General features: G+C 35.4%; 1 protein-coding gene across 7 annotated transcripts; it reads right to left on the bottom strand.

Moving 5' to 3' along the window:
• Positions 1–560: 560 nt before the first annotated feature.
• Positions 561–23,561, bottom strand: LOC115708351 (uncharacterized). 7 transcript variants are annotated; one of them, XM_061108570.1, is made up of 39 exons: positions 22,411–23,561; positions 21,318–21,462; positions 20,839–21,117; positions 20,537–20,704; positions 20,218–20,433; positions 19,269–19,363; positions 18,556–18,730; positions 17,565–17,989; positions 16,597–16,720; positions 16,146–16,241; positions 15,959–16,030; positions 15,583–15,720; positions 15,213–15,366; positions 14,698–15,065; positions 13,132–13,589; positions 12,699–13,046; positions 11,897–12,121; positions 11,465–11,555; positions 11,257–11,334; positions 10,800–11,090; positions 10,499–10,696; positions 9,875–10,363; positions 9,290–9,451; positions 8,768–9,097; positions 8,593–8,675; positions 8,317–8,421; positions 7,289–7,517; positions 6,412–6,777; positions 5,889–5,990; positions 5,223–5,363; positions 4,899–4,987; positions 3,414–3,496; positions 3,200–3,315; positions 2,851–2,936; positions 2,015–2,114; positions 1,680–1,792; positions 1,498–1,535; positions 1,368–1,427; positions 561–1,233 (listed from the first exon to the last, which is right to left on the bottom strand). In XM_061108570.1, the coding sequence occupies exons 1-36, from the start codon at positions 23,355–23,357 to the stop codon at positions 1,724–1,726; spliced, it is 7,641 nt and encodes a 2,546-aa protein (XP_060964553.1). In that variant the 5' UTR covers positions 23,358–23,561; the 3' UTR covers positions 561–1,233; positions 1,368–1,427; positions 1,498–1,535; positions 1,680–1,723. The 7 variants fall into 7 exon arrangements, with proteins under 7 accessions (XP_060964553.1, XP_060964555.1, XP_060964554.1 ...); XM_061108572.1 differs by having other exon boundaries at positions 561–1,230; XM_061108571.1 differs by having other exon boundaries at positions 561–1,198.

Raw genomic sequence — 23,561 nt, 5'->3', positions numbered from 1 at the left:
AAATTCATAGTACATAATTTAGTACATATCAAAGTTCGAAAGACAAAAATCCTAATTAGTCTTATTTTTTTATGTCCAAATAATATAGTATGATAAAGTGGCGTGCATGTAATAGTAACAATAATAGTAGTAATGTAAGATTATCATCTTTCACATGTCTCTTAATTTTATGGTTGGTAGTTAAGTTTTAACTTCATTCTATTTTAAAGTAATAAATTGATGGATACACAAATTATACTCAAGATTACACATAGACAACATATTTTAAAAGGTCATGAAAACCTTAAGAAATTACATTGTATATCTACTTTACTTGTTTTAATGTTTACCTTCACTTTCATATTCTTTAAGATATACTCACTTTTATAAATAATATCCACCATTTAAATTAATATAAAATATATACTAGACTTAAGTAAAAAATAAGAGTATATTGAGCAACTCATTCATAAAAGTGGATATATTTTAATAAAATATAATATGAGAGTATTTTTTATTTATGAATACCAAAAAGAGATATTCCTCAGAGAAAAAGAGCATAAATAGGAAAGAAAAAAGCGAGAGAAAAAATTGCTTTTTAGATTGAGATCCTCACTTAAGGTGGAAGAAAACGTGGTTACAGATAACAAAAATAACCTTTAAAAACAAAAACAACCACCTCATAGGATAATTTATCAAAACAAAATATTTCCCCATTCTCTGCTCAAATCTAAAATGGAGAGTTCCTCAAAATACTTATTTATAGGTCCAAGTTGCTACCCAAAACTTAATCTTTTCCCACATTTTCTCTGCTGAACTTTCTGTATCCTAAAAAATTCTAATAACTTCTCTCACTCCAGATTCCCCACATAACAGCCAACACTGCTGATCTCCAATGTTTTGACAGTCTCTTGCTCCCTCCTATTATTACCTTGCTCTCAATCATTTGATATCCTCTTCATGGCATAACCCAATTAATCCCGACTTCTCCAAATAGTCTGGACCGTAGTGTCTCAGAAAAATTACGGTCCAGGAGTAAATGATCGATGGACTCCCCGCTAGCTTTACAACACACACACCAGCCTGGAGAGATTGCAATGAAAGGTCTTTTTTTTGCGTTCTGTCATGGACATTCAACTTCCCCAAAGCTGCTAAACTTTAGATGGAACACAACTCTTCCACAAAGCCTTTGTCCATGCAACATAGTTATGTTGTTGTCCTGAAGTGAACGACGAGAAAGCCGATAACATACTACTACACGAGTAAAAGAGCAAAGACAAAGCGAACATAAAGTATAAATCATGTTATCACCACTATAGATACATCAAATCATGCAAAGGTACCACCTTTAGATTCATGAAAATTGTTTCAAAAGTTCAGTTTCATACCTGATCCTTCTCTAGAAGCAACTGCTGCAATGTCGCAATTCTTCAATTTTGTCCCGGAGTCTGGATAAATTGGGAAGATAAGTAACATACACTATGAAGAAACTTTGTAGAATTTAAGTTAAATGCTCACTGCTTGAGACCAGTCTCAGCAATTCCAGATGTCAGAAGCTGTAATGGAATTCCATAAGTTTGGTGTAACCAGTAATTATAACTATGTGTATCTAGCCATATGTTCTCATTTAAGATCATGGATTTCAAACTTCTGAATGAGAGAGAGGTCTCGGGAGGAATTTGTTGGATTGAGAAGATTACCTTGCTTGCACTTTGCAGTATCTGTAGTTGAGTTAGCCAAAATATCACATGTATTGGGCCAACCACTGTTTGCACATATCTAGTACAGGGAGTGCATTTGGTGCATGTAACGCCTGCAAATTGAATTGAAAAGCACAACACCAAAATCAAACACAAATTATGTCACGTAATAAGCAGAACATACCAAATGAATTACTCTCCTAAGCTACAACACTTGTCATCAAACCATTTCACACAGGACATTGAGAATCCTCCATCAACTAAGCCAGAATCACCAGCTACAAATACACCTAATCACTTACATGGAACTGATAGCAATGGAAATTAAGGAATACCTGATGAGCTACATACTGAACATCAGCTACACTTCCACTGCGAGAAGCAATCTGGAATGCACTTTTTAGACGACCACAAACCACACAAGCAAGAACTTTCCTGTACATTGAAAACAAAACACAGAATGTAATCTAATAATGACAGAACGATGTACTTGAGGGAGCATAAATTTGCATATTCCTTTTGTAACAACAACAACAATAATAATACTTCACCACACCAAGCACCTTCCCAAAAACAAATCTGTTTGGACTTCACAAGGACTTCACCAACAGCCAAAATTCTTCATATGACATCTAGATGACAACCCATCTCCCAATCTTGTATCCCACATTATCGTGAGTTCTGTACTTAATCTTTATAAGCTTGTGCCAAAGACACCATAGGCATTTCGTAAAAGTGTTATTATACCCAATCCCTAGGCCCCCTTTTATCTTTGGCTTACAAACTTGTTCACTTGAAACCTAATGTTCCCCTCCACTAAATCTCCCCCTTTTTAAAAAAAATTATCATCTATTAAATGTCATCTCAATAACCGAAATTGGTGATCTAAAAATTGACAAACAATGCTCTTGTAAGTTCATGTTCATCAAATGGTCTCTCTAGCCAATAGGACATGACCCGTGTTATACACTTCCACTAAACCATTACAGAAAACAAAATCTCCACTGATTGATTCAAGTGTATTCTGTTTTCATAAACAGGATACTAGAAGTGTCTGCATGTTTCACACATATATAAACTCTGTATCCATGAATCAGTAGTTAACAGCACATGGATCCTTACCTCTTCTCAAAAAAATAAAAAAAAATGAAAAAAGTATATGGATCCTTACCTGTGGCTACTAGTCAACATGTCAATGAGACGATCAGGGCGTTCTTTGTGTTTGTTAGCATATACATTTATAGCAGCTCCCAGTACCTACACAGCCCAAGGGTAACTTCAGCGTAACAGCTCATAAAAACAATTACATTTCTAGCATATACAAATATTTGTCAAATACTTCACCAATCGGTTACATTTTCTACACATTTAGGCCTGTTGATAAATACACCTCTATTCTTTTGCAATCATTTCATTTACTAGACCAATTCAAAAATTGCATGTCCTTCCTCAAAAGAAAAAAAAAATTGTATTGCCCCTTAGCTAATGGTGTCCACAATACTTAAAAGTTTCCATATTACCTGATCCCAATCATCATCGTCAATAGTCCCTTTGATGTTTCTAAAGAATTCTGTCAACTGGCTTCCTTTTTTTCTCTCAGCAAGTGATGCAGCCACACCAGCATATATATCCACAGCTGCAACAAAAGAGAGGAGACTAGGTTTATAAACAGTAGCAGCAGTACGTGATAAAAAAAAAAACTTGAATTAACATAACGTAAACTTTGTTGGCTACCAGGAAGGTTGAATTCATAAATCACTTGGAAAGCCAAGTCAAAATTCTTTTCCACAAGAGACTCTGCAATTTTGCATCTCCTCCTGCAAAGGAAAGAGCACATAAATCTCATCATATCATAATATCACAGAGAAAACCTTGGTGACCAGGAAAGAGGATACTTAAGCAACAGTACCAACAACTAAGAAATAGGAGCAACTAAATAAATATGTGCACCAGCTCACCCCCTCTCCCCCCTCATAAAAAGAAGAAAGAAGGGCAAAAGTATCAGCATTCTGACAAAAAGTAGCATTATAGGGAAACTTTTCTTGTATATACATTATGTAAGCACATTAAATTTTCTTGTATTACATGCATTGTAGTCTATGTTCAACTAATCAGTTAAGATGAAGTCACAGGACATCCTCATAACAGGATAGATACTAGAAAAATATTTCGATAGCATATGAAAGCCTTATGGCTTCATATGACACGTCTACAGTGCATCCTTTAAGAAAGGGTGTACTCCCTTCATATTATCAGTACCTACGTGTACTCCCTTAATTGTAGTTATATAAGACATCTTGCAAATTTTTAAAAACTCCATAATAATTTATGATGTTGAAAATGCGTTCAAACAATTTATTTCACATGTGTATAAAACAAAACATGCACGCAAGCAATAGACTGTTTGTAATCCAAATCCTGAAAATTTATATAATGTCCTAAATAACTAGGATGTGTACCGTCTTACAGAAATATTGGAATTACAACAATTCACATTCTAAAAACACAATGGGGATGGGGATGGGGATGCACCGTTGTACCCCTTTTTGGGGTGCACTTTAGAATTTCCTACTATTATATAAGAAACAAACTTCTATCAATATTATTATTTTATAGAAGAAAAAAATCTCAAGGAGCAATAAGTTATCTGACTATCCTCAAGAAAAAGCAAATATACAAACTAAAGCAAAAAGAAGAAGGAAAATGAAACTGAAGAGTTTTCCAGCCAAGAGTTTTTTTTTTTTACTGAATCAGCCAAGAGTAATTAAAGGAAGCAGAAAATCTACTTTAGAAGCCTTGTGCTGCTTCCGAATCCACAGTAGCCTTGTTTTATTTTCTCATTAATACAAGAATTGTTTTATTTAAAATAATAAAAACAGAAAATCGTTTATTTCTCCCAACAAGTAGCACATCCAACTCTATTCCATAGAAGATACAGTTTCTTTTAATTTGTTTTCCTCCACAAAATACTCATTGACTAAACAACATTGTGTCATCAAACACTTGTCTCAATCTATTACCCAAAATCTTTGCAATTATCTTATATAAGCTTGTTACAAGAATAATATTTATGAAATTCTTATATGGTTTATATAAAATAAAAATTTTGATATGTAAATATAAGCTCTGAGAATATATTTTCTAAAACTCAATTGAATATAATCGGCTCACATACTACCAAGTAATGATGAAATGGTTTATTAAATAAGAATGGCACACCTGAATGTCTCCGGATCATTTGGGTTACCAAAGAGTGAGTATAGCCATTGCGGTCCATCAGCATCATTGTAGGACTTCACCACTTCAACCTACAGGGGCATTTGCATGAACAGTGTATAAAACCAATGAATAAATAAAGATGTTATAATTCGTGAAGAAAAAGGAAGCCGATTGAATATGCGTGAAGCTTGGACATTTTGATCTCATCATAAAGATAGATCAGGGCCAAGTATAAATAAAATACACCCAACTAATGAAAGCATGTATGAGAAAATGAGCAAGGTACATGATGAACAGTTAGAAAATTTGATTCGTGCCATTTACCTGAATTGAAACCCGAGCAGAAAACTTCACAAGCCCTTCTTCAGTAAGCTTCTCAGATGCACTTTTTCCCCTGACACCCTTTGTGACAAGCTTAGTAGAATCACCTTTATATCGAGCCGACAACCCTTCATCAAAATGCATCTACAACCAAAAAATTATTTTACGTATATAAATATATAATATTATTTGTTGCTTATGAAACTTTTTTTTCGAGTGTCATGTTCTTCACGAGAATTTTTTTTCTAATAAAATAAGGGAATAAGAGAAACCAACTAAGTCAAAGCAGTAACAGCTAAACTCACAAAACCCAAAATACTTAAAAAAACGGACATAACAGTAAAAAAAAAAACTTGAAGTGGATAAAATTACCTCTAGAAATCCATATCCCTTGACAAACATTATTCATAAGATTGCAATAAGCATGATGATTTAGCAATGATCTACACCAAGAACCATCAAGGCAACCTCATAATTCTAATCCAGATTCTAAATTTCATCAGTCCGCATATCAGTTTTCCCAACCTAATGAACAGCATTCCATTCCCTTACCCACCTTAAAGGACACTAACTAAACCTGGAATATTTACACCATTTTACCTTACCAAACAAAGGTCATCTTGTAACTATGTAAGAAAAAACATATCCAAAAGTAACAACAGGTTATACCTTAGCATGTTCCAAATGTTTTATAGCCTCCTCTAGAAAAGCAGAATTTAAGAACAACTGAATGCAACAAAGTCCAGCAGCAACATGGTCTTTCTTGATAACCTGAACAATTAAACAACTTCTAAGTAGTCACACATTGAAAAAAATGAAAAAAAAATATTGCACTGACATGAAGACCCAAGTACCAGTAAGATAAATAGTGGTTTAAAAAAAGCAACAACAACAACAACGAGGAAAAAGTTTACTTTATTCACAGCATCTGTGACAATTAAAAAAAATCCACCTGAACATATTTTTATTTTTTTGGAAGGGAGGAGTGTGTGTGGAGAAGGAAAACATAAGGATTGCTAGTTAACATGAAAGGTAAGAAAAGCCAAATTTGATCTAAAACCTGCAAGTCAAAAACTACCTGAAAATACTAGGGTCTAGCTCAAAGAGTAGGGTGTGTTTTGTGTGTAAGAGGTTTGGGGTTCGTATCTCAGCTGGGTAACTACTAACTAATTTTTATCCCAAAAACATTTACCTGAAATTGGTACAGAAAATTGAAATGCTTATGCGTTTCACAGTATAGACAAATCCGGGCAAGCACTGCAGCTGTATACTGGCTCACTGCTTCGTCTTGTGGCTCTGTAGCTGCCATTCTTGCTGATATCACTTCCTCTAAAACAGGCATTGCGCCATAACTAACACACAGATCACACAGCTCATCAATAGTCCCATAATCAGTCGCCAAATTATCTTGTCTTTGAGGGGATGAAGAAGATGTTGCAACCCCCACCGTTGATGGTTGAGGAGGAAGAGGGACAGCATTTGGGGGGAAAAACAACATGCAGGCATCATTGAATTGACCATGCCTAAACATAAATTCAAGCAATTTCTGCCGTGCATACTGCCAAAAAAAAAAACATTAGAAGTTTGCATATAGAGTTATATCCAACATCCTTAAGTTCGAAAAAGGCTAATCGATAGAGATAATTTATTATTTGGGTTTCTCGGTTTTGAAGGAAGATTTCTGGTTCTCCTGTTCTTTATTTATCAAACACATATCAATTTAGTACACAAAAATTGCTTGCAGTGATAAATGTTTAAAGCAAAAGTAACACAAAAATTAATTTGCATGAATCTTCTTAAAGAACACACCAACCAACAAAAAGAGGCGGGTTTCTCTTTTAAATTGGTTTGCATAGATCTAGGTTATTAGTTAAACACAATTGGTAAATAATAAAAACTACAACCATAGAGCACAATTTCATAATCTATCAACATTTTAAGAGTTTGTCAAGAAGAATGAAACAACCAAACTAAAACAGTCAAAGTGATAGGGAAAAAAGGCATGGTTAAAAGCAAGATGCCAAACTCAAAAAGATTAATTTAAGCATGTAAAATATGTGAAATCTTACTTCTTGCAAATAGTTCACACACTCGTTATATCGATTGTAGTCCAAGTTGCTGCGAGGTCCATCTTCAAATTCTGAACCATATGTAGAATTATCATTTGCACATTCTGGAAACAGCCTTGATTTTTCAGAGCGTGGAAAAGTGGATGGCATGTACAGCACATTGAGATACGAATCCGCTGAAAGAGAATCATCTAAGATTGTTGGAGCACTCTTGGCCAAATGCTCATACCTGAAGAAGTATTGGTCACACATTAGATTCTGTGCAACAATCAGGGTCTTTTCCTTTCTTTTGTACTTTTTGTAAAGGAGAAAGAAGTTGACCAGCATTCTTAAAGTATAAGGTAAAGCCTAATTACTCAATGACTAGATTATATTTTTAAAGTCCACAGCACAAGGTACTAAGTGCATAGAATAAGCCAAGGTGACAGTGTTATACTCAAAAGATACCTACTCTTATTCCAGTAAAGTGACATATTAACAGAGTAATCAGATCTAGAAAGTAAAAAAAACCTAAAGAAAGTCTAAATTGATTACAAGAAACACCAACCTTTTTTGATTGTCAAAATAATTCATTTGGATAAATATTCTAGCAATCCCTCAAATTTTTGTTTTATTTAGTTTTTAAGTTTTGGTTCCATTTTTGTTAATTGAGTTTTTCAAAAAGAAAATTATATTTCACGGGTTTTTAAAAAGATGTTAAAGAGGATTTTAGATTTTATAAATAAAATTGATTTTATAAATTATTAAATAGATATCTCAGCAATAATACTAAATTTTGGTTACGCATGGCAACATTAATAACTACGTCATCACTTAGCAGTTGGTACAAACGAATGCAATCAACTGCAAAGAGCCGTCGAAAAAATTTAATATAAGTACAATTACTAAGCAAAGATTTGGATAATTGCCACAATTAAGAAGAGGAAAAAAAATACCTAACTAGCCTGGTTTAGTAACTATTGCTTATAACTTAATATTAAAAAGATAAAACTAATCAAAAATGATCTAGAAGCTGTAAATCATCTTACATTGAACGAACAGATAACATATCCACCGGAGGACCTCCTTCAATTGTATTTACGATTTCAGTAATAACAGGTTCAGGATCCCCCTTATACAATTGGAAAGCTTGCCTGAAACCATAGAAGGAAGTAATGAATTATAGATCTAGCATAAACTCTTCTAAAGAAATGAGGAAAAGAGAGAGGAACATTGAGAATCTAGAATGGTTATCATTCCCCCATCTTCCTAAATGTTGATAAATAAGCTTAAACATTTTATGCAAAAAAAAAGAAGCTGCATACTTGAACTTCACACGAGCTTGTGCATAGTGCTCCATACGAATCAAAGCAAGACCCCATGCATTCCATACAGGGAATATATCAATCTGGAGAGAACCGGGTATTTTTAAAATATGAGCATGAATAAAAAAAACATTCAGCGTTAATCTTCGCAATAACTGTGAAGTAGAATATTTACCTTGCACTTCTTGCAAGTATACACAGCCATACTATATCGTTCATCCACAATCAACCTGTCACGGAGACGAGCAGATGACTCTTTATCAGCAATATCATCTAAAGAAACAGCAATTCCAGAGCCTAGAAGACTTTGAAGTAGCTCAGAACGTCCTAGCCAAATGTCTGCCTGTGATAAAACTTCTGATAGCTCATCTGTTGCCTGACTGCCGATGGTAGAACTACCAGCATCTGAAGATGCATCATCAGTATCCCTGCTTCTTTCAGAATTACTTGAAAAATCACTAACTCCCACTGTCTTTCTCAGCAAGGATTTAGCATATTGAAGACCCTGAAAATGTCATGAAAAGTATTTCAATCTGAATTACAAAAAGGAACTACATTGAAAACACTAGAGCATTTGATAACAATGAAAAAAGTAAGTCCTCGCAATAAAAGAAATAAGTGACTCCTTTTCTTGGCGACATGCTTGCAATAAGCAACATACACCATCATACAACCCGGTGATCCGTGAAAGGACTACCTGTACAAATATCTCAGTGGCATAGTAAGCACGACCAATAACTTCCATTGATGCATTCTCGGGCAATTGTCGAGAGCTTAACACATTCTTCATCTGATTGACACACAAGTCCATTGCATTCTTGGCCGACACACTCTCATCAGAACACAAAGAAAGAAGGGCCTAGAAGGATAAAGAGAAAAAAAACAGAAGCCTTGCTAGAGTTAGAGTATTGTGGATACATATAGAAAATCCAAAATATGCAAGAAATTTTATGTGTTTCTTAGAGACGAAACAAACACGGCAACAATAAACTCCAATTACTAAAAAATCAGAAAACTAAACACCCTTAAATTCCTTTTCGTGTCAAAAAACTTTCATAGTTTATTTCATTTGCTAGCTTGTTATAGAAAATGAACAAAAGCAACATACATGGCACGAGCATCATGCTAGAAAGCATTATTTGTTATTTAGTATTGCATTAATAGTAGAAAATGAAAGTGGAAATACCAGAACTTAAAAAACCAGGTATAGCATGTCCTGGATGATATTAATAACTGACATCCAAAATATTAGCTAAAAACATAAAACAAGTTATCACTGTACCTTGAAGAGAGTAATGTCTGGGGCACTTTCATATCGGTGAGATAGACGAACTGCATCATCCTTGATGGTATCACCAGTCAGCATCCATTCCTCAGTAATCAACACAGAAGGAAGCCGCTCCTGTCCATCTACAGAATAAGTTGAAACATGATCCTCTTGAATGCCAGCCATTGCTTCCCAAGCAACTCTTTCAGATGGGGACAATCCAGAACTTTTTCTTTTCCGATAGGAATCTTTTGGGGCAGGATTGTCTCCTGTATTCCGTGGACCCCAAGAGAACGCTCTACGAGCCTCCTTTTGCAAGTTACTTAAGCTATTAGAGAAGGATGATCTCACAGGTGTGCCTGTTCTAGTTTTCTGCTTTGGTCTCATTCCTGAAATAGAAACTCGAGGTTCTCTTGCAGGAGAGCTAAAATTGAATACAATTGCTTTAGCTGCATATGAAATAATTAGACTATTGTCTCGCAACGATGGAAATTCTTTAAGAATCTGCAAAATTCAGAATGTAAAACAATTACATAAAACATATAATTAACTAAATGAGGCTTTGATGTTGAATTGTACTGCAGATTATTTTACTATTGAAGTATTAAATGACAGGATTAATCTTAGAAGTTATCTAACCAGCGCAGCTGATTGCAGTTGCTTCCTCATAAGCAAAACCTCCAAAAGCAAATGAGGGTGTTCATGCAAGGAAGAACATCTCTGCTGCCAAGGCAATGGCAAGGCAGCCAGAACACGTAGACCCAATGCCCATGAGTTCAGCCGGGAAACCTCAGTATCAGAGAGATTTCCTTCTCTTCGCTTCAGAAAGAAGTGAACCTTCGAAAAGTAGGAGAGCAATGTTTAAGAAACATGATAAATCAAACTTAAACTGAAGGTTAATCATTCAGAAAAATAAAATTACCAAAACAGAATTACTTACAAGAAGTTGCTTTGACCGCAAATTAGGTAACAGCTGCATTGCACCCATTGCAACTGGCAAAGCATCGTCTGAGTCACGTAATGAAGAAAGAAAGCGTGAAGCTTCTGCTGGACCTCCACCATTAAGAGGATCTGCAGTGAGAAGTTTAACAAGCTGCCGACCCTGTAATTCTCTCCGCAAATCTATTGATAATCCTGCACTTTCAGCTACATCTAAGGCAGCTGAAACAGCTCCTTTCTCAGCTAATCTAAGTGCCAAGCCCTCAGGATCTTGCTTACACTCAGCTTCCACCTGAAATACCAAGTAGTAAGACATCAACTCTGTAAGAATAGAACAAACTGTGAAAAGATGTTATCCAGTAAAAAAGAGGATGACTTAATTGCCAATAAAATATCTTTTCTCGGTAGGAAGAAAGAAGTATTTTCACTTCAATGAACTAAGAGGAAAGAATTGAAACCTCTTGCCAGCTACTATAATGATTGTCTGCACTTAATATGTGACTGTATCTCTGCAAAGCTTGTTTCATGTGCATCACCTAACCATCCAAAAATATTATGGAGAAACAAAATATTAAATGTTATACAACTGAATAAACGTTTAGAAACTAGTGATGGCAGAATACAATAAAGCAAAAACCAGCAAGCATGCTGTAATATAAAACAGACCTCATTGGTAATCGGATCGCTTTTAGGCAGGTGGCAGCTGCACATGGTAAGAACATCCAAGGCAGCATTAAGCTCCCATCTATGCATATACCTGGAATAAATATGTGACAAATCTAATATTAGTATCTAGAGGCACAAGCTTTCAACACAGTTTATGATCTGGCATTAGTTCATGTATAAATTTTATTAGACCATTAAGTTTATAATACCAATTGTACCGTAAATAGCAAATGTTTGAAGATGCAAACTGAACCTATATAAAGTGAGCAGAATTCAGCTAAGATAAAAGTACATAATTTTAACTTTGAGAAAACAGGGCTTTTCCACAAAAGAAAATTTTTTAAAAAAATGTTGTGTCTTCCAGAATTATCATGTAAATCAAACAGCCGTAGCATTCACAGCAAGTAAGAAAACATGAAACAATTTACTTACTTGAGGGCAACTCTAGCAGCTAGCTGCTTGTCCTTCAACCGCAGGCAATACTGCCAACTATTGCTCCAAATGCCATGGCCTCCATAACTTTGGTTTTGCCCAGAGATTGACTGATTCTCTTCCCCTCGTTCAATAAGTAGCTGCAGCAACTGATCTGAGGCTCCCTTACGTAGAAAGCGATCAGAAAGTGCAAGAGCATCCATTAGTTTTCCTTCATCAATTAATCTGAAAGGAAGACCAATTGATGACATCCATCAGCATGTGAATGTCCATCATCATTGCAATGCTAAATATGTATATCTTCAATCATCATAGTTAGCAACTCAAAAAGAAGATGTCTTAGCAATATACTCACACCTAGAATTACATGTGGCTAAATATGGTTTTTCTTTCATACTACGTAAGTTTCAGATGTCAGCCTAATGAAAAATTAGATCCTAAATTTTCCATTTATCAAATTGCTAGTGCAGAGACCGACAAGCCTTTAAGATATAAAGGAGTGAGATGTTTAGTAGGATGGTATCATAACTTACAAGTACCATTACAATTTTTTACCAGAAAATGAAAATGCAATTAGCAATAATCTTTCAGATTGCTAATATCAAAAACTGGGATCATTTTCAAGCAGTACTAGGATGGTTAATTAGACTCTAACTTAGAGTGACCATAACCCTTGTACTGAAAGATATCCAAATATAATGTACAGAAGAAACTTTTTGACAGCAATATAATACACGAGCAAGAAAGCCAAACAAGCTAACCCTCATAAATTTTAAGGGTAAAGATGGAATAAATTGTATACCGTTCTATTGCTTTCTGATAGGGTTCTTCATTCTCCCAATTAAAAGAAAGGAAAACCGAATTATCATGTTCGGGAACATCAGTTTTCATGGCATCTTGCCAAGATGTATCTGGAGCTGCACCACTTTGGCTGTTAAAAGATGATAAATTTGTGGGCATATTAGTGCCACCAACATTTTCATCAACCTCGGACTCTGTATCACTATCATGCTCATGAAGTCTCTTTAAAGCAGCTCTTACTTCATCTTTAACTCTGCTGCTATCAGCAGTTTGCTTGGTTGTTACTGCAAACTCTGAAACCCGATGAAGATTTGTTTGCATTTGTATCCATCGGTTTAAAGTTGGAAACCTGTGCAGCAAATATAAATTTAAATGGGCCATCACAGAGTAGATTATTTGCAAGGATGAATAACTTCAAGGACTTTTAAGCTAACCTCTCTGATTGATCAAGAGCAAACTCGTAAAACAAACGATTCGTATCAGGTGCTTCAAGCAATTCACCATGCCAAGAGCTTGATGTAGAGGAGGCACTTCCACTGTATAAAATGCTACTCCCAAAAACACATGCCAATACTGCCCTAACTGGCGATATTTTAACCAAGTGTTTTACGATATCCAGCTGTAAAGGGTAGAGAGGGATGCCGGGTAATATTGATGACCAGTCATGACAATTAGGTTCACCTTTTGAAGAAGGTGATGGTAGTTTATTCTCTGTGCCATTCTTAATGCAAAGGGGTACTGGAATGCAAGCCCATCCTTGACCAGAGCGTGGAGGATACACTGACGGCACACACGCTGAAATAACTTCATGAACAAAGTCAGCACACATAATCTCAGCCATCTTGCTAGCAGCATCAGTACTACCACGGTCAAATACGAGGCGAGTTAAAAGCTGCAAACATGAACATATCAAATCAATACCTATATTATCCAGAGAGAACCCTCAAAGGCTCAGTTGGTCCCCCTCAAACATGAGTCAAAACAGAAGTCTAAATGTAACAATAACTAACAATAACAATAACTAACAGTGATCCATCCAGAAAGCAGTGATGAACCTTTAAGATATAATTAAAACTGTGATCCATCCAGAAAAGGATCAACCTTTAAGATATAATTAAAACAATAAAACACTCTAAACATATTAGAATTGTTAAAGAAAAACCACAGGTACCGCCAACATATAAATGGTGATACAGAAAACAATAAAATACTCTAAACATATTTGAATTATTAAAGAAAAACCACAGGTACCGCCAACATATAAATGGTGATACAGAAAACAAGAAAGAGGCAATAAAGAAAAACATAAAACACATTACAAAATAACATTCCAATTTCTTAATAAAACAGAGAAAAGAATCTCTTTGAACCCCTTAACGATATGCAACCAGAGGGGAATCCAGAATAATTCATGTGTTTTCAACCCGATCTTGAATTTTTTTTTTTTAATACAGTTAATACATATCAACAAAAGCATTATGTATTGAATATTTGCAAAGACCACCTCACCAATGATCCTACAGATGATAGAATACACCAACACATTTCCATGTACGTTTTATAAATACATATATATAATATATATATATATGTATTTATATATGTACGAAGTAAAACATATATTTACAGGAAGAAAAAATAATAAGAGAATAAGGCATCCTCGTAGAAACATAAAAATTAAAAAGATCATATCTATACAATTACCCCAACTGATTTGTATTATTCAAGAACTTAATATTGCCAGAAACTCCCTAATAAACTTGGGAGGAGACATATATAATACATATTGCCAGAAACTAAGTAAATGATTTTCCACTTGTAACTTATATAAATCAATCCAAAAGTATTGTAGAAAAATAAACATGTCCGAAATTGATTCCATCACAAATAAACAAAATAAATTTGGGCAAGAACATTAGCAGACAAACAAGAAAAGTTGTCATAACAAACCAAACATAAATTTAAGAGCACATAACTCAATTATGAAGATATTGTCTTACATCCTTAGGCCATTCATACACAAGTGAGAAAAAGTTGAAGTCGTGAGTTGTATCAGTCCCATCTACTATGTCACCAATCGCAGCAATATGAAGAATAAACTGTGAAAGATAGGTTGTGGGCTTGTTACTTATGGGACCAAATAATCTCTTCCCTGTCTCCTTTACATCATAATCCACAGGCTGCTCACTAAAATCTCCAGGGGGTGAAGGTAAAGCTTTCTTCTTTATAATTCTTAGCCCTAGCCCAAGAACCCCTTCCTTGTCAAAATCAGAAAAAGCCTTCTGATCAGAAGGCTGGCCTTCACCTTTAAGAAAATTTGGTTCTGCTTCTTCATCTGCTATAGCTCTTGCTAGATTATGGAGCTTACCTAAAGTGATGAAAAAGAAAAAAAACATTGTCACTACCACGCAGTGTGTGTGTGTGTGTGTGTGTGTGTGTGTGTGTGAGAGAGAGAGAGAGAGAGAGAGAGAGAGAGAGAGAGAGAGAGAAGCAAATGAAAGAAAAAGAAAAGTACCACTCAAAAACTGTCGTTTTCCCTGGTGAGCATCTTCAATCATCTGATGCAGCATAGCAAGAGCACGTTCCCTTTGTCCCTGTCGAAGAGTTTCTTTTTGCGAAGAAATGATTAGCTCTCCAGACAAAATACCCTGAATAGCTGGAGGGTTGTCCTAGAAGAGTATCGTGAGCACATTCAGTAACCAAGTAATATTTCTAGCAGAAATGTAACATACCTCAAGAACTCTAAGAACTGAAACTATTAAGCCAACATTGTCCTCGAATATTTTTTGAACATTTTTTATTCTTTACAAGTGAAATGACACTATCAAAGTCACGCCAGCCTAGATAGTTTTTAATTCGACTGCAGGAAATAAAGATTTTAATACCTTATCTAAGAGCTCGTTTAGACGCTTAAGGACCCTTCGTGAGACAGAAATAACACCTACTTCACGAATTTGATCCCAGTATGTAGAGCCTATTTTGGGAGAGACACCTGGGTAAATCTCAGATAACATAACTTGAGCCTACATGATTACAAAATAAAAAGACTTAAGTCTGCATAGTGCAAATAATAAGCAATCAATACACACTTGAAAAGGCAAACAACCAGAAACCATTTCTCTTAAAAAGAAAAGTTGCAGAACTTTAACTTTCTCTGTGTCATTGCATTTCTAGTCATTGCATTTTGTTAAGAAAAACATTCATTTTTATAATTTTAAATGAGTAAAATTATTCTGACCATCTATGAAAAATAGTAATTACCTGATTCAGAAGCTGCTGAGAGATCTTTGCTGACCGTGCAGAAGTAGCAGCAATATCGATACAAAGAAGAATCTGGCGAGAAAAGCATACAATTTTACTACATAACTAAGTAGAAACTGTAGTTATAACTATATCAAAACGCTCTGCCACTTGCAGAGGAAATAAAGAATATAATACAAGAACCTACAGCAGCCAAAGGACCTAATTGGGTGCGTAAAGATGAAAAATCTAGATCTTGCACCATAGAAGTCCCATCAGCAGCACAAGACACCACTTCTTCCACCTGGGAAAAAAAATGTGAAAACATCAATGAACACTAAAATAAAGGCAGGAAAGTATTAGTCCACAGACATAAAGAAGTAACCACAATATTTGATGCAAGTACTCACGTTGAAAACATCAAAATTCACAATATAGAAAATGTGGTGCGCAATATTCATCAATAATAAATAAATTCTCAAATTCAATACTATTATCCCACTCCCTAAAATAGCTATAGTGAACTACCTTGGGCAGAAATAGAATTTAGATTAGTCATAATCTAGAAAAAGAAAGAAAGAAAGAAAGAAAGAAAGAAAAAGCATTAATAATAATAATAAAAGAAGGGAAGAGGGGGGGGGGGGGGTTATTATTCATACAGATTCTCTTCTAACAGCATTATCCACCCACTCAGCTAATTCTAGGGTCGCTTTGTCTTCCGCGGACAATGAAAATCGATGAACAGCTTCTTCTCCGATGTCATACTTTGATCTTTGCAAACAGCTGCATAATAACAAAATATTATTATATTCCCCTTAACATGATCTGAAGCAGGAGACAACAGTACAAAGTACAAACATGCAAAGATCACTCCTCTAAATATCATTTAGTCCAACTATTTTGAATAGCGCAAAAAAGTATGCATCATAGTCTCTCCAAGACTGCAGAATTTATATTTGACTAAAACCAAAGTTATAGCTTTTTCCAGTGGAAAAACTTACTTCAACCTCCCAAACTTGCAACTAATACACATTGTGCCCCATGTATTAAATCATCAAATCGACTTCGGGTTAATTATGTTGACTGTCATGCAGAGCAATAACTGACAGGCAACCTAAACTTTTCATTTCAAACAATTAATATTAACCTAATATTAGCCAGAAAACTTTATTGCGTAAGAGTAGACACATTGCACTTTTGTTCTGAAACTCCAATAACATTGGAGTCCTTGACAAATGGCAGAGCCATTGATTTTGTATTGACCCAGAGCAGTGTGGTTTAGGCCATCTTTCTCCCCATGACCAGTGGGGTCGTGGTGACGCTTCCCATGGCCAGGAGGGCCAGGAGGTCTCCTAGCAAACATGATACGATTCCCTCAAAAGTAGAAGAGAGAACTACATGCTAATCAGAGGAAAATAACGACCAGATCAAAGTAATAAAAAAAAAAAAAAAAAAAAACCACAATAGACAAATATATCAGCAGCATCTTGAGTTTACAAGATGATAAGATACCTCTGCATAAGATTTGATCCACATTGAATTTTCACAAAATACCCGATATTATGCATTTTAAGTAGAAGGAAAAAGTATCTCACAAAACTTCTCTATAACAGCTCATAAATCTCACAGGTTAAGTAGCTTAGATGGGGCTGCACGTAGCACAGTCAATGCTTCCTCCCATCTCCACTGGCGTTCAGCTAAAGGAAGAAGACGCTGCAAAATTGACAACCGCCATTCCCATTCTTCAATGAAACGATTAGCTATTGACACCCTCCACTCTAGCGCATGTCTTCCACTTGTAGTCAAACCATCAATTTGAGCATTTCGTAGTTCAGTTACAGTTGAGGGAACATTGCGACGTAGTATATCAAGTAGCAATCCTATGAAAGATAGAACCATTTTGTTTGCCCCTTCAGATGTACCGAGATCATTATGTTCCCACACACAAGTATCGGGTGACTCAGTACGACTTTGAGATGACATGCAATGCGCCAAATTAAGAGAGAGATAATCCATGTGCAATAGTGAAATTATAACATTCACCATCATTATCTGCATTGTCGACAAATTGCATGTCACATAATCATCAATATTTGGAAAGCAAATCAAAATAATATAGTTTTAATTTGACAAGCTTAGTTACAAATTGCATGAGAAGCATTCAAAAATGAAAATAAATTAAGTTTTAAAATGACAAGCATAGATCACCATCGTTAATATATAATTTCGCTCAAGACATTCACACTCAGTCATGTGCGAGGTAAAAAGAGGGTGTGGAAAGTTGAAACTAAGGATGTTTGGTAAAAAGAACGAGTAAATCCTACTACCCTTCACATCCTTCACACCATACCTTCTCCCATCCCTCCTATAGTACAAATCATATAAGAATGCCACAATTTCTAGGGTTGAAGTATAACGGAAAAAGCTATTCTCCATACTTTCCACAGTTAGCATCTTGTGCAAGAATATATACAGATAACATTCAATAATGTGTACTTATGGGTTGAACTTCTTGTGGATGAAAAGATGGGGAGAAGCATGATGCAACAATATAAACTACTAAAAATAAAAATCTAGATAGCTTAAAGCTGAAAAATTGCAAATCAAATTCAAAAGACCTTGCGTGGAATATTAGTAATAGCATCCGTGTGGCTTTGTAGATCTTTCAAATGACAAAAGGGCTCTTGATGATGACTTTCTCTTTCACCAGACATGCTCTTCTGCATTGCTCGAAGTGCAAGAACAGCTGACTCTAGTGCATAACGCATGTGCATAAGTTCAATATCCTGCAGCCTATGAAGGAAAAAAGAAAAAGCATCATCAACGGGTATGGAAGAATAAATGATTGTATCTCTAAGCTATAATGCTCAAGTTCTTCAATCAAGAATGAACCTAGGGATTAGTCTCAAGTATACTACCAACATCAACTCATATCCGAACAAACCATGAATGCAACACACATAAGCAGCCTTACAGGTTAGAACAAGCAATCAGAGGACACAAGTTTCTGTATTTATCAACAATTACAACTAAAACATGTGTAGGAAATGAGAACCAACCCATCAAAGTCCTAGTCATTACAATACTGTTACGCAACCCTTAACAACATCAGCATCAAAAAAATGTGTGATGGAATTAGCATCTTAATCTGATACATAGTGAAGAGCAAGCAAAAATGGCTACTGATAAGCAGCACTATGCCAAAACGCCTACCAATAGACCCAGCTATTTTGTACAATCGTTTGCAGACTTGTAGGGCAAGCCTAATGAAATAAAATTAAACAAGCACCCAAAATAGTCATCCCTATGCTACTTATGTTAGAATACTCACCTCTGCCAGGTTGCCGAGCTAGAGGCAGCCGGCTGCATACTGATCAACTTAATGGCATCTTGAAATTCTATGTGTGGCACAACATCAAACAATACCTGTACACAATCATATGATCACGTATTAGCATTCTTCATTTATCATCGCTACAACGATTTAGGAAATGTAAACTACATAATCATCCCCACTAATTCAATGTTTTTTGCTGATTGACCACTTTGTTATTTTAAATTGAAACATTTTTTCTTGTTACACTTCTATTATTTGCAATGTGCCGCATCTGTTTACCATTCTTTTTAAAAGAATAATTGTATCATTTACCCTAGTTAGAAAAATGAAAAACTTAACAAAAATCAAATAGCACTTAAAGAAGTTGGCCTAACATGTTTTCCCTTTTTTTTAAGGAAAAAAAATACCTTTGTTATCAATATGAGGAATAATACAAAGTAATGAGATCAATAAAGTTGGCCTAACATGTGACTATATATTAGAATTTCCAATCTTGAGAAAGCTGGATTTGGCATTCGCAACTTTCAATCAGGTTCCGCAGAGGCATGGTCTGGTAACTGTTAAGATGGAAGTGTATACATGTGCTCAATGCTCAAACATTCAAACAAGCAACAAATAAGGGGAAAAAAGACTTTTTGTGGAGCAGATTTGGCATTGTATGTTGCCTCTAATAAAATATATCAAAGTGGCCATTTGAAAAAAAAAAAAAAAAAAAAAAAGATAATGCTGAAGAACAAAGAGTTTCAAATGAAGACATTTTAAATTCAATGTTGCTTCTACTTGGCAGGTTATTGCCCATATTAATATGATAACATAACTATTACAGTAATTTTTCAAAAGCCAAAAAGATATAGAGTTACAATGATGGTCATCAAAAGGCAAAACTCATGGTTGATCTATGCCCATCCTTGTTCAAATCAATAATATATACCTACAACCTTACCCGAAGAGGACTTTGAACTGAAAGTCTTTCCAGCACAAAATTTTGAACAAATGGGTCTAATTGAGCATCATCACTTCCAAAGGATATTTGCTCCTTTCCAGACAACATTAATGAAAATTTTGAATTCCAAGCTCGACCAGAATTGACACATGCAACAAATGAGGAAATATCAAGTTGATAACATAACGAATCACAGAGATGTTCCACACAAGATATCTGTTAAAAAATCAAAAACACATAAATCATAATCTCATAGTTCTTAGCTAGTAACAATTTAACACCTGAAAACATCAAACTAACGATTGAAAATTAGAAGTACCTCATCTGATTGGTTTCCATAAAGAGAAGACTCTTCCAGTCGGAGTACTTGAGACTTACTAGTCCAGAAAAGTTGCATTAATTCTCTCCGTTCTGTTGTCTTGCCAGATAATATATCCCAACCCATAGAAGCTACCAGGGGCTGGAGACGTGGAAACAGTGAAAAGATCTACCACAGGAAAACAAGCAAGGTTTTCCAATAAAAACTATTAGTAATTCAGAATTGTACAATTAAATAACTGACTAACAAAATTAAAGAAATTATACTCACATATTCAATTAAACATAAAATTGGGGACATACATTGCTAGTTTCTTCAAGTTGATTTCTCTTCACAGCAGACAACGCGGTATCCATGACACACTCAAGAACATGTTGTCTAGAGACTCGAGCATATTGGTACATGTCTCTCAAGCAAGAACTGACCACAGAGTTTACGGACAGAGTTTTATTACGTAAATCAGAATCAAGGTCTAATTCTTTAACATATCTTTGGAAACACTCCAAAGGAGGTGGAATTTGGTTATTATCAAGAGATTGATACAGCTCAATCTCTTTTAGAAGCAATCCATCATGGAGAACCTGCGGAAATCAATTATCGATTCAATATAGCCCTTATATTGTAATAAGTAAACTTCCATGTAGTCTTTGGCAATGCATTTGTTTTATAAAATACCACTCTTTTTTCCTGGAATTATTGGGTAGGTATTTGCAGCATTTACCAACCCAGACCAAGAATTCTACCACTCTGACTTATAGTGAATAAATGAAAACAAATATACCTGTAACATTTGAATGAGAAATCTACAATTAGATGCAAGAGCTGCACCATAAATTATCAACAATTTTTCCTTATTAATATGCCAAGAGTCTCCATATTCCTCCCATCCTAGAGAAACCACCTTCAGTAAATCCTGCAATACAATGCTGTAGAACATCGAAAATGAATGCCAAGGAGAACAACAAAAGCAAAGTGAGTGATGTATAAATATGTTCTGACAGTGACATTTTATCAAATCAGAGGCAGAATGAAATAACAAACTTTTGTTCTAACGTAAAACCAAAATTTTCACCACAATAACTATGAGACTCATTCAGATTGTCAAATATGAAGAGAAAGAAATATATAAACTGACTTGTATATCACCAACCATGGGAAAGTTTGACAGTCAAAGGGGACTTATACCTCAGAGCTTAATTTCTTATTGAACAAAATATACAATTCTAAGACCGAAAAAAAAAAACAGATAAAGCAGAAGGCAAAAACAGGACCACATGTCCATCCCCCAGGCCCCAGATCAACTAAAACAAAATACAAAATGTTTTTGCAATACATAATAATCAAAGAAAACATAAAATTCCCAGAACAAAACTCTATCCCAAACAAAAATATAAACTTTATAACAGCATGTTTCAAATGCAGAAGTTAAAAAGGGGGGAAAAATAAAGGAACCCAAGAACTTGAAGGTTTCAGTGGAAATTCATAAAACTACTTGAAGAAAGATGCAAATAAAAATTAAATAAAAACTCACAGACTAAGTATAGCCCATTTCACAGTATAGAGGTACTAATTTTCTATCACGTCATAACTCATCTGTGCTCAATACTCAACTGGCTACTGCTGCTTGCATGTTACCAGACAAAGATCAGCTTTGAGCTTTTAAGTATTTGTTAGTTTGGTTCTGTTTATTCATGTAGATCTTTCTCTACTAGGTATTTGTATTCCTCCCTCAAATTAATACAAGCTAGAGGTTGTGTTTCGAAATAAATAACAAGACTACTTAAAGAAGCAACAGCTAATAAGGCAATCAATCGTTTTAGTTACAGAAGATTTAACCTATGTACTATAAGAAAAGAAAAGAGAAATAGGCATACCGATACTCAGACTCCTCGACTCCATAATCAAAATGAAGAAAACGAATGTGCAAAGCAGCCTTATTCACATTTCCCTCCTTAGCACACTCTTTGATAGCATCTAAGTGAGCTAATTGAACAGTCCTTTGTATAGAACAAAGAACCTCCATGTCCTCGTCCTCAGCCTCAGACTTAGTCGCATTCTCTTCAGTCTGTGTTGTAATAGCTAAATCAGAAGGGTCATAACCTTCCCAGCCTCCTCTTATTTGCCTCTGTATATTCAAGCACAGGGCATCAAAAACATCTGCATACTCCCAAATCACCTTCCTCAAACACACCAAATCTCCATCCTCAATAATAGTAGCGGCCGCCGGATTTTGAATCCGATTATCACGATCAGCATCATCATCATCCACCTTCAACCTCTTCACTCCCAACTCAAAAATTCTATCCAAAACACCAACAGAATTCTCCCATTCACCGCTGGAAGCTCTCAAATCGTCAATTTTATCCTCGCTCTTCTTTAGAAATTCAGCTCGCTTTTCAAAACTCTCACTCTCACTCTCACCTAAACCATCATTCTCTCTCTCCTTAGTACCAATGCTCTCCAAATCAAAATTCCTCCTCATATACTCCGAGACCCGATCGATCAAGAGCTGAACCAACAACAAAAACTCGGCTCGCAAACGCAATGACTCGGGATCGAAGCTCCAAACAGATGTCGCATTATCAAACTGTAAGAGCTCGAGAGTGGCCAAGAACGTAAGTAGCGACGGAGACGGACAAGACGAAGACCATAGAACGTTTTCAAAACGTCCAGAGTGAGAAACTATCGTCTGAAGCACAGCAAGAGCAAGCTCTGGATTTCGGTCTCTGAGCGCGATGATTACTGCCCTGAGAGGCTCGAATTGGGCAAGATGGATGTGGTTGGCGGCAAGGCGAGAGAGGATTTCAGTTTCTTTGTCCATTAAGCAGCAAAAGGAAGACGATATGCCAAGGGTTATGGATTTCGAAACATGGAGAAATTGGTTTTTCTTGGTGATTGGTAATCTAATGGTGTCTTGACTTGGATTGATGATCGGTTGGTCTGTTTGGCTGTCGAGAAAATATTAATGAGTAGAAATAACGGTTTGTAAAAATATTAAGGTGTCTTTCGGTTCGAGATAATGAAA

Source organism: Cannabis sativa, chromosome 1, assembly GCF_029168945.1.
Source record: "Cannabis sativa cultivar Pink pepper isolate KNU-18-1 chromosome 1, ASM2916894v1, whole genome shotgun sequence".
Lineage (NCBI taxonomy): Eukaryota > Viridiplantae > Streptophyta > Magnoliopsida > Rosales > Cannabaceae > Cannabis > Cannabis sativa.
The sequence above is the reverse complement of the archived record's forward strand: the minus strand, read 5'-3'. Positions and strand labels throughout refer to the sequence as shown.

Bases quoted from the DNA above. Each gene is read 5' to 3' on its own strand.
- LOC115708351 (XM_061108570.1), bottom strand. From the start codon at position 23,357: ATGGACAAAGAAACTGAAATCCTCTCTCGCCTTGCCGCCAACCACATC. The intron at 9,452-9,874 runs GTACAGTGATAA...TTATCCTTCTAG, and splicing joins CAGACATTACTCTCTTCAAG to GCCCTTCTTTCTTTGTGTTC. The intron at 4,988-5,222 runs GTAAATGGCACG...ATGCCCCTGTAG, and splicing joins CTGCTCGGGTTTCAATTCAG to GTTGAAGTGGTGAAGTCCTA.